Genomic DNA, 10,415 nt, shown 5'->3' with positions numbered 1-10,415 from the left:
ATACGGCAACGAGCAGATTTTTTAAACTTCTCTTTTTCAAATCCAATTGACTTGTGCCCTAATATTTTTGGAAACTTTGAGGGCACTCCAAGGAAACTTGGGGAGCACGAATGAAAGTGTTTTTAAAGCCTATATATACATGGTTTATGAGAATCAAAATAGATCAAGCATTGAAAATTCCTTCAAGATATCTTTCACTCAAAGCTCTTGCTATTTTGTTTCTAAAGTTCTAAATTGTTGCGAAATTTTTGAAAAATATCTGAGCTTTTACAACTTCTATGAAGCATCCGATTTAAGGTCTTGATCCTCATCAAAGATAAGTAATTCAGTGATATTCACATAGAGCTTCTTACTTCATTCTTTTGATATTTTGAATTTGAAGTATATTAGTTTCTAAAATGTACTAATCAGATCTTTGTGTGAGCATTATTTTTACGCATCTATTTGAATTATTTCTTGTAGATTGACGACTCCAAGGGTTGTTTGGATCGTTGGCTAAGCAAAAGGATATTGCTTAGAGAGGCGGGCTCTAGCCTATGTAAGGAGTGACCGGACGAGGGGGTATCGTTTGGAGAAGGCGGGCTCTAGCCTTAACCAAGGAGGGTTGTAAAGGTTTGTTTTGTCCGTTAAAGGAACAAGTTTAGTGAATCCTTTGGTAGTTTTCCAAAGGCGATGACATAGGCTGGGTATAAGCTGAATCTTGTAAAAATTCTCGTCTCACTCTCTCTTTCCCTATTCTTTATTTTCAATTCATATACAACTGCGTGGATGTTTTAAATATCTAAATTATACATACTACGTATATTTGGAAATCAAGTAAACTTAAAGTCCAATTTTGATTTGGGTTGCGGAAACCAAAATGGAGTACGTTGGTTACACCATATCTTGCGGAAACCATACGGGAGTACGTTACTTGGTTAACATCCCAAAGATAAATTTACCAAGAGTTTATTTGAGTTCTAAATATTTGGAAAGTGTAATTGGATTCATTACAGGGCTTGGTTCAAATTTGGCTAATATCAGCAAATAATCATTTTGAATTTTTATATTACATAAGTACTGTGTATTGGCTTGGTTGTTTGCTTTCTAATTATAGTTGATTGGTTTGATTGAATGATTGGATGTTCGTATGGTTAAGAATTAAATAAAGAAACTAAGTTCTTGAGTGCTTAACAAATTAAACAAATTAGTTTAAGAATTCTACAAAGGAATTAAAAGAAAATTTCAAAAGCCAATTCACCCCCCTCTTGGGAAGCTATTCCTAATTTTAGTATATTTATGATTTCAAGGGTTATTTTGAAAACTGACCGTTTAAAGTGGACTTTATAAATTTAGGATATATGATATGGTATTTTGGATAAAACGAATAGTGAAAAACTGGGTTTTGTCATACAAACTTCATAATATGTTTTCTTGGTTGTTTAAATGGCTACATTCAAATATTGAAATTGTGTGGCAGGTGAATAATCAGTATTGGTTATGATATAACTGAATTTGGGTATGGTTGTAAAAAATACTAAATTGTTTGTGAAACATACTGGAACTGCCTTTGCAAAATACTGAGATTTGTTATGACGGCTGTAGGCCGAGTTTTAGTTGACGACCGGGGGCCAGGTTTTATTCAACGGTTGTGAGTTGGGTTTTATTTGACGGCTAGGGGCTAGGGTTTATTAAATGGCAGGTTCTATATGAAATGAGATATATATACTATAATTTTTTCTATTTAAATTGCATGATATGGTTTAAGAACCCTGAGGACTAGTTGTATTGTGAGCATGGTATCGTTATTAGGGATTTATATTGAGACCATGTGAGCCCACACTGTATTGAGAGGTGTAGGGTGGTCTTCGCTATTTAGCCTGCATAAGGATGATGTGCCTTTCTTGGGGACCTGGGCCAGGAAGTGGTAAGGCTAGCGGACCTATAACTTAGTTGTAGATGCCTGCAGACGTACTTGCAGATGGTTACTTTGACTATGTTTGAGCTGATCCACCAGGACATAAGTCCAACCTTCAGGCCGCATAACCCGTACCATGGGGGAAGTGAATGGTGTGTTAGTCCCAATGAGTGTCTTTTATGCATATCTGTTAATTCATGTAAATGGTGTTATTATTTATTGAACTGGTTTATACTAAGAAGAAAAATGCATATTTTTCAATTGAAAAGGTGTGAGTATTTGAATAAAAAATTAAAATGCATGAATGTTTATAACGAAGTAAACTCTCCGCCCTAGGGCTTTGCTGAGAAAGGTGAGTACCTTGATAAGTATCAGTTGTAGCCATACGAGGTTGCATAACATATTAGAGCATAGAGGAGCTACATGTGTGGGCGTGTAATCTCCTCTATCCTCAGGAACTTTTGTAACACCCCGACCCTTAATATAGCCTCAGAGTGCTACTATACATACATATCTTGTACAAATCCTGCATCATACATAACTACCCGCCTTAAACAGGGACATACGAGTATTTCATAATGATATGTACTCACATATATTGCGGAAAAATATAAATATTCATATGGATTCTAATAGACGTACCAGAGAATCTAAATATTCATTACATACATTCATCTGTACATAAAACATAAACTGTATTACATTCCCAAAAGACAACCCACCCTGGCCAAACAACCCAGAACTCGTACAAAACTTACATCCGCTAACTAGATGCTATGTTCCAAAGTCTTTCTAGAAGACTAGGACTGATTTCCTGTAACTCCTGAAAAAAAGGTTGTAAGATTGGGGTGAGACACTTCTCAGTAAGGAGAAAGATATTACATCAGTGTGTGACTGTACATTTATACTTTTATTTGAAAATAGTTACATAAATTGCACATTCTCAATACTATAATGTATATATAGTACATATATAACTCCCTGATAATATAAAACCCAACAACGTTACAAGTGAGAGATCCCGAGGTTAGGGTAGGGTGTAGACCCATACACTGTACGATCCCTCCGCCTGGTACTTAGACCTGCGACTCTGCCCAATATAGCCTTTAAATCATGTATATGCATATTTAGAACACCGTCCAACTCGAAACTATCATAACTAGGCCAATAACTCCTCGTGGCAAGGGTTGTGCACTAAGAGAACGCTGATCGAGCCTTGTACGTACAGGCATCGTTAGACATCATAACATACTGTAGTCCAACTTGGCCATCACCACCCTGATCCCTTTTGACCAGTGACCCTTCTTACCAAGCCCACTACTAGGTACCCACACTAAACAATAACTACGTGTGGTTGCACAGTACCTTTGTTTTTGCAACGGTACCAAGCCTACATAATATTAGCTTTTTAAGGCTTCATGTACTATTGAAACAAGCTGCAGTCCCAATATATATATACAATTTACATTAAAACATAATAACCTATGCAATTCCAGTATTTTCACAATCTCATGCATATATACTTTCATTCATATTGTGGTAAAAACCAGCTCGTAACCTCTCGGTTTTACCCTTTTCTCATACTTGGAACTGTATCTAATTGGCACCTATTTTCTGCATTTTCTGATAATCACTTGGGATTTTTGTCCCCATAATTCATATACATGCATCTCAAATTAGTAAAGATTCAATTCATATCATACGTCACACTTATTTGGTAAATTATACATTTCATATAAGCTGGTTCATAAAATATCATTTTTGCTACTATTTAAGAGTTTCAAGCATCTCCTACTGTAGTTTTAATGCAAATAAAGTAGTATAAGAAATTTGGAGATCATATGCCAAAAACTCCACTTTTGCCAAAACCGTAAAAATCGTGAAAACCGTAAGAATCGACATTTATACCCAGTAAAATTTTGCAAAGTCAATAACTACATATAATCATAAGCTACATATCCTGTGGTTTCGTTTTTCTAAAAATACTGATGTAAACAAATCCCCTTACCTTTTAACGTGAAAACTGAAACACGAGCTTATTGATCCAAAACTATGACGCAGGATCCTCAAAACCTAAAAATCGAAGAATAATACTTCAATATAATCCTATTTACTACAAATCTACCGAATCGAAAACGAATTCAAATCCTTATCTCGATTTTAGAAACAATTTCCAAAATCTTCAAAATGACGATCTGATCCGCTATAACTGTAGAGTTTCTTCTTTTGATCCATGCAAGAAACTCCAATCGTTGAAACGGATGATGAACGACGAAGAATCGTAGAGAGAGAGAGAGAGAGAGAGAGAGAGAACTCGCTGGTTCTAGAGAGAGAAAGAGAGTTTTTTAGTTTTCTTCACCCTTAAGTAATGAAAAATGATATTTATAGAGCCTTTGACCAAGTCAAATTCATCGACGAAGTGGTGCCTTCGTTGACGAATCAGTCAAGCTGTTCGTGGACAAAGCTCTTCCCACGTTTCACACCCAAGTATATGAACTTTTTAAAGTAAATTACTAAGACTTTATCCTTGATTTGTGGCACCATGACAAATTGAAAAAAGGATTTTTCATGAGGTCATCTCAAAAATTGGAGGGGCATCCATTTAGTTGATTGGGATTAAGTCCCATATCCTAAGAAGGATGAGGACTTAGGAATCAGGAGAACTAGATATGATAATGTTGTAGTGGTAGACAAGTTGAGATGACAACCTTATTTGCTAAAAAAAGCTTTGAGTGGATTTGCTTCACACCAAATATCTTTAGAAGGGCTCTTTGTTTAATCACACAATCACTGCACCATGCCTACAACTCTTGGAAAATGCCTAATTAGTAGTTTTGAAGTTGTATGGGTAAGACTTTTAATGGATTGTGGATGGCAAAAACTCACCATGTTTCTAGCTTGGTTGCTATTTAAAAGAAGGTGAACTTACTGATCTCATCTTAAACATCCATCTCGATGAAATCGAACTTAGATTTCCGATGTTATCAAGAGCAACGTGAGTTGAAATCTCCATTAAGTCCTTACAATTATATGTAATGACATTTTTTTGGCGGGGGGGGGGGGGGATTCATGTTGCTCTTATCTGTAGATGTGGTGATGGTATTGACCATCTCTTGGGCGCATGCATATTCAAGTTCTTATTATGATTTGGGAGGAATATAAACTTCTTTGCGATGATTAAGTCACTCTTAATGCATCCAAGACTTACATATGAATATTTTATATAACTTATAACTTATAAATGCATCATTTAAAGAAGTTCAGGTCATTTACAATTATATCATAGTAGGATTTGTACTTCTTGTAATTCGTACATAGAAAGCAATAATCATGCATCAAATACTACCACAAAAGGCAAGCCTTTGTGGGAAAGAACTATTGACTTATCCCATTTCTTTTTTATTTTGAATTTTGATAGATGTTGAGCTAATCTTACCTAAAAGTCGTAAATTTGTGTTTATTTGTTGGGACCATTTGGAATTATATAAATAAGACAATACTTTAGGAGAATGACACCCCTTTCTCTCAATAACAAATTAAGGTCTTTTTCATCTCGAAGAGAATTGTTTGGTACTTTTGTACTTCAAGCATCATAAGAACATGACAATTGATTCATCATCTAAATTTAGGATCAGGTGAATAGGGATGAAATTTCAGTAATCTCGATGTGGCAAGGACTGGGGGCTTTTTGAGACCAATCATAGGGACAATTTGTTATTGGACTTTTTTATCCAACATGCTTAATTAATATAATATTTATTTTTTATTTCTAGGTTTTTATTTGATTACAAAAAATAGCCCTAGATTTAGAAAAAAAATTTTAAAAAACAATAAGCAATGCTCTTCAATTTTGTTGCATAAATATAAAAATTAAAAATACAATGAAATTTTCATAGTCATTTAAATAACTAAAGCTAAAACTAAAAATAAAATTATTTTTCACAATTAAAAGTCCTGGTAATTTAACATATTATCGGTAACCTTTTACCTGCGTTTATTGTTAACATTTTTTTTTTTTGTAAAGGTTCTCGTGAAAATAGAGAAACATTGAAAACGTCAATGGCGGCAACCTTGTAGCAGGGGCAACTTTGGTAGGGCGCTGGGTCCTATGCGTTTGAAAATTGAAATTGAATGCATACGATCCAGTAAAACTGCCCGTCAAAATTGGGTTTTTTTTGTCACCAAAAAGTGCATCTGCTCTGTTTTGGGCCTTTCAATTGTTACTGTAAACGTGGAAGCATCGCTACCAGCGGGAGAAATGGAAGCAAGTTCAGTTTCAGTCATGGAATTCCCTTTTATTCTGCAACCCAACTCGAATCACATAACGAGAACGTCTCTTCGTTTCCATGTTTGATTTTTCCCTCTTTCAGCCGCCGCTGTTCTATTAGTTCCATAGAGCAGCCAGTCTGGAACAAAGTAGAGAAATGACGAGAAGGGTTGAAGGAGGAAGGCTTTGTGAGGAATTCTCACCAGCTGGATATTACTACTACGGGATTTGCACGGCAGGAGGGATGCTGAGTGCTGGGACTACCCATCTCGCCATCACCCCTTTGGATGTCCTCAAAGTTAATATGCAGGTGATTTCTTGTGCTCTAATCAAATTAATGTTTTGGGTATTATTTTTTTCCCTTATTACTGTTTTGTCTGTGCTGGGTAGCATTTTCATTGTGTTATATTGAATTGGAACCATTTGAATCCGACGACGGCAGGTTCTCGCTTCGTGGGTTTTCTCAGGGCTTACCGGTCATATATGTTTTTAGTTCGTTCTATTTATGAACGTCTTAGAATTAGACATTCTCATTGCGACTTTTTATTTTTATTTTATTTTTTGGGGGAGATCCTGCTAGTTTTGGATGATGCGATGATGGTAATGGTGATTATTTTTGTCGTTATTCATCACTTGTGTTTATTTTGTTTAATTCCCTAGCTTTATTTTTTTGGTGTCTTTTGATATTGCGGTTATATTAACTACTAGTGTAATATATATCTACATGTGCACATATGTGTTCCCATTAAAAGGAATTGCAAATATATAGTTACAATTAGTCTCAACTTGGACTTTATTTTTATTTAAGTTCCTAATAGCTTTTTTTTCCCCCCTGATAGAAAAGGAAACATCATTAGAGTAGCAAGGAGAAAATAGTACAAAGAAGAGGACAAGGTCCCAAGGAGTCCTTGGCCCAAAAGAGACTTTAAAAGAATATAAGCAATTAGCTTTATAATACCACCAAGTTGCAGTTGACATCCTCAAAGCAACAGCCACTGAAACGGCCGACACTAAAAACCTAAAGAGATGCCAAACAGTGCACTCTGTCCCAGAGAAAAGCTAGAGACGATCTCTTTTTGGAAAAGGTTTGAGCATTTTGTCCAACCAAATTCCTTATATAAGAGCGAAAAGAGCACATCCTTACAACTTCTTGGCATCTTTTTCACCTTACTAAAACCAACAAAACAAGTATTCAAAAAATCACAAAAATATTTGGAAGAATAAACCCCTAAGGAATCCAAAGAGCAGGATCAGTGTCTGCTTCCAAAGAGACCTGACAATTATTCAACAAGACTAGTAACGAGGATAACTCTTCTGCCTCCTTATCATTCAAGGAACTCCGAAATTGAAAATCCCAAAAAGGTAAAGCGCCACCTGGATCAACAATAAATGAAGAAATGGAACCATCTTGCCTTGAGCTCAAATGAAAGAAACAAGGAAAAAAAGGTCGACGAAACAACATTCCCTAACCAAAGATCTTTCCAAAAATGAAATTGCACCCTCTGCCTAATAGGAATCTAGCATAGGTAATAAAGAGGGGATAAATCTAAGTGATAGCTTTATGCAGACTTTTCGAAGGATATCTAGATCCCAAATTAGTATGCCACTCATTCTTGTCTAGTCCAAACTTGCTAATTCTATGCCACAAGGAAGAATCATCTAGTTAGAATCACCAAAGCCATTTGGCCAGGACTTGTGTTTTTAGACGCCAAGTTTCCAAGACCCAAACCACCCTCCTGTTTACACCCACACACCACCCTCCACCTCACCAAATGATCCCTAAAACCCCTTACACCAACCATGGGAATCCTCTCATTATTCTCTTAATCTTTAACTAGCAACCCCCATAGGAATTTTAAAAACGTAAGAAAATACAACATGATACTAGAAAGACATGCCTAAATGAGAGTAATTCCATCTCCAAGAGAAAAAGTGCACCCTTCCACCTATCTAAATGCTTAGGCACCCTCTCCATGACTAGATCCCAAAAACTAGTAGATCTAGTATTACCCTCCAAAGGAAGCCCTAAATAGGACAATAGTCAATCCAACACAATGCTCCCCACCTCTGAGGACAACTCCTTGACATGCTTTACGGGTACATTAATAACCATAACACCACTCTTCCCCTTATTGATCTTAAGGTTTGAGCCTAGAAACATTTTTCTAAAATATGAAGACCCAAAATATTAAATAAAGAAGGCCTATGAGCATCTAAGAAGAAAATAGCATCGTCAACAAATTGAAGGCGCGAAACCAACACCTCCTCCCTACCCACACCCAACCCTTTCACTAAATCTCTATCCAAAATCCTATCATCCATCATACTTAAAGCATCAACAGCTAAAAAACAAACAAAAACGGGGAAAAAGATCACCTTGTCTAAACCCCCTTGTAGCCCTAAACCAAGATCTAGGCACATTCACTAAAACCGAGTAATTCATATTACATATACAACCTATCATCCATTTACACCATGCTTCTCTAAATACCTTTTAAAAATCTTATCCAAGAAATCCCAACTCACTCTATTATAGTCTTTCTCTAAATCTAGCTAAAAATAAGTCCCTTCTTCTTTCTTCTTTGAATATCCTTAACGACTTCAATAGCAATCAGAAGGGCATCTGTATTCTGTCTTTCCCCCACAAATGTTCTTTGAACTTTAGTAATAGTCTTATCAAGCACCGAACTCAACCTATTAGCTAGTACTTCAGTGATAATCTTATGAACACTAGATACTAGACTAATAGGGCTATAGTCAAATATCTAGATAGACCTACTTTTCTTAGAGTCCAAAGTTATAAAAGTGGAATTAATACTCTTGCTTAAAATCCCATTCTAGTAAAATTGATTAAAAATTTTCAACAAGTCATCCTTAACCACTGCCCAACAATCTTGAAAGAATGCCAAATTAAACTCGCCCAACCCTGGATCTTTATCCCTCTTCAACCCAAAGACTGTTGCCCTCACTTCCTCTTCCTCAAAAGGCCTCTCCAACCAATCTATCTTATCACTAGACAAAGGATCCCACTCTAAACCTTCCACCGTCGGTCTATTAACATCCTCCTCAATAAACAAATTAAAACAAAAGTCAATGATCTCGGAGACAATTCAATTAGGATCTGAGATAATATCCCCGCTATCCACCTCCAACTTCCTAATCAAATGCTTCCACATTTTCCCTTTGCTATCCTATGAACAAATCTATAATTACAATTACCATCTCTAATCCCTTTAACTTGGTCTCCTGCCTCCAATTTCTCAAAGTCACCTCTTCCAATTCATTCTTTAAAGAAGCCCATCTCATCTCCTTCTCCCCCAAGAGGGTACCTCCTTCTTCCTTCCTATCTAACTTGTCCAACTTGCCTAAAATACTAGCCTTTTTGAAGCTAATATGTCCAAACACCTCCCTATTCCACTCTTTCAATTTCTCTTTCAACGTTTTCAACTTCTTCATAAATTTGAACCCTTCCCTACCCCTTCTCACTCCCTCACTCCAAGAATTTCTCACCAAAGGCTAGAAAGAATCATGATCCAACCACTTATTTTCGATCCTAAAGGAAGAAGGACCCCAAGAAACCTTTCTTGATTCAAACAATATGGGAAAGTGTTTAGAAGTGGCCGGTCTCGATAAAATTGCTTGGAAGAGATTAGGGAACACATGCTCCCACTTACTACAAAACAAGAGCCTATCTAGTTTGCTAGCCACCACCGTAGCTCCACCCATCAACCACATAAATTTGGCATTACCCAATGGAAGGTCTCTCAAACCACACCCCCCAATAAACGAATTAAAATAATGCGTGGATGTAGTAAGTTAGTAACCATGCCTCCCCCCATCTTCTCTCGAGGAAACCTCACCACATTAAAATCACCACCCACAACCCAAAGGGGACCAAAAACCAAAAATAAAATATAACTTTTCCCTAAAAGAACTCCTAAAAGGTGGTCTAAAAGGACCATACACCTAAGAAACTTGCCATTGACCCTCACCTTTCACCTCTAACAAGACAGAGAGAGAACTTGTGCAACAAATAAAGCAAGAACTTGTGCAACAAATAAAGTAAGACCTTGTGCACACATTAAATAAGACCTCGTACAACCATTGGTGGCAATAGTATGGACATAGTTGTTTTGATTAGCAAATAATCTATTTTACTCTTTTTTTTTTCTTATTATATTTGACATTGGCAATAGTATGGCCTAATCAAACAACCATTTCCATGAGTTGAAATTAATATAAACAACAAAT

The 10,415-nt window shown here is 36.3% G+C and overlaps 1 protein-coding gene across 6 annotated transcripts in view; it reads left to right on the top strand.

Annotated features, from left to right (window-relative positions):
- Positions 1–5,887: 5,887 nt before the first annotated feature.
- LOC131156300 (mitochondrial phosphate carrier protein 1, mitochondrial) overlaps positions 5,888–10,415 on the top strand; it is a 39,426-nt gene continuing 34,898 nt past the window's right edge. For 2 of the 6 annotated variants that reach the window (XM_058109871.1, XM_058109868.1), the window contains exon 1: positions 5,888–6,474. In XM_058109871.1, the coding sequence (XP_057965854.1) occupies positions 6,322–6,474 (153 nt within the window). In that variant the 5' untranslated portion in view covers positions 5,888–6,321. The remainder of the gene's footprint in view (positions 6,475–10,415) is intronic. The other 4 variants (XM_058109870.1, XM_058109869.1, XM_058109867.1 and 1 more) reach the window with 3 other exon arrangements.

This window comes from Malania oleifera, chromosome 5, assembly GCF_029873635.1.
Source record: "Malania oleifera isolate guangnan ecotype guangnan chromosome 5, ASM2987363v1, whole genome shotgun sequence".
Taxonomy (NCBI): Eukaryota; Viridiplantae; Streptophyta; class Magnoliopsida; order Santalales; family Ximeniaceae; genus Malania; species Malania oleifera.
This window is presented reverse-complemented; position numbering and strand designations above follow the sequence as displayed.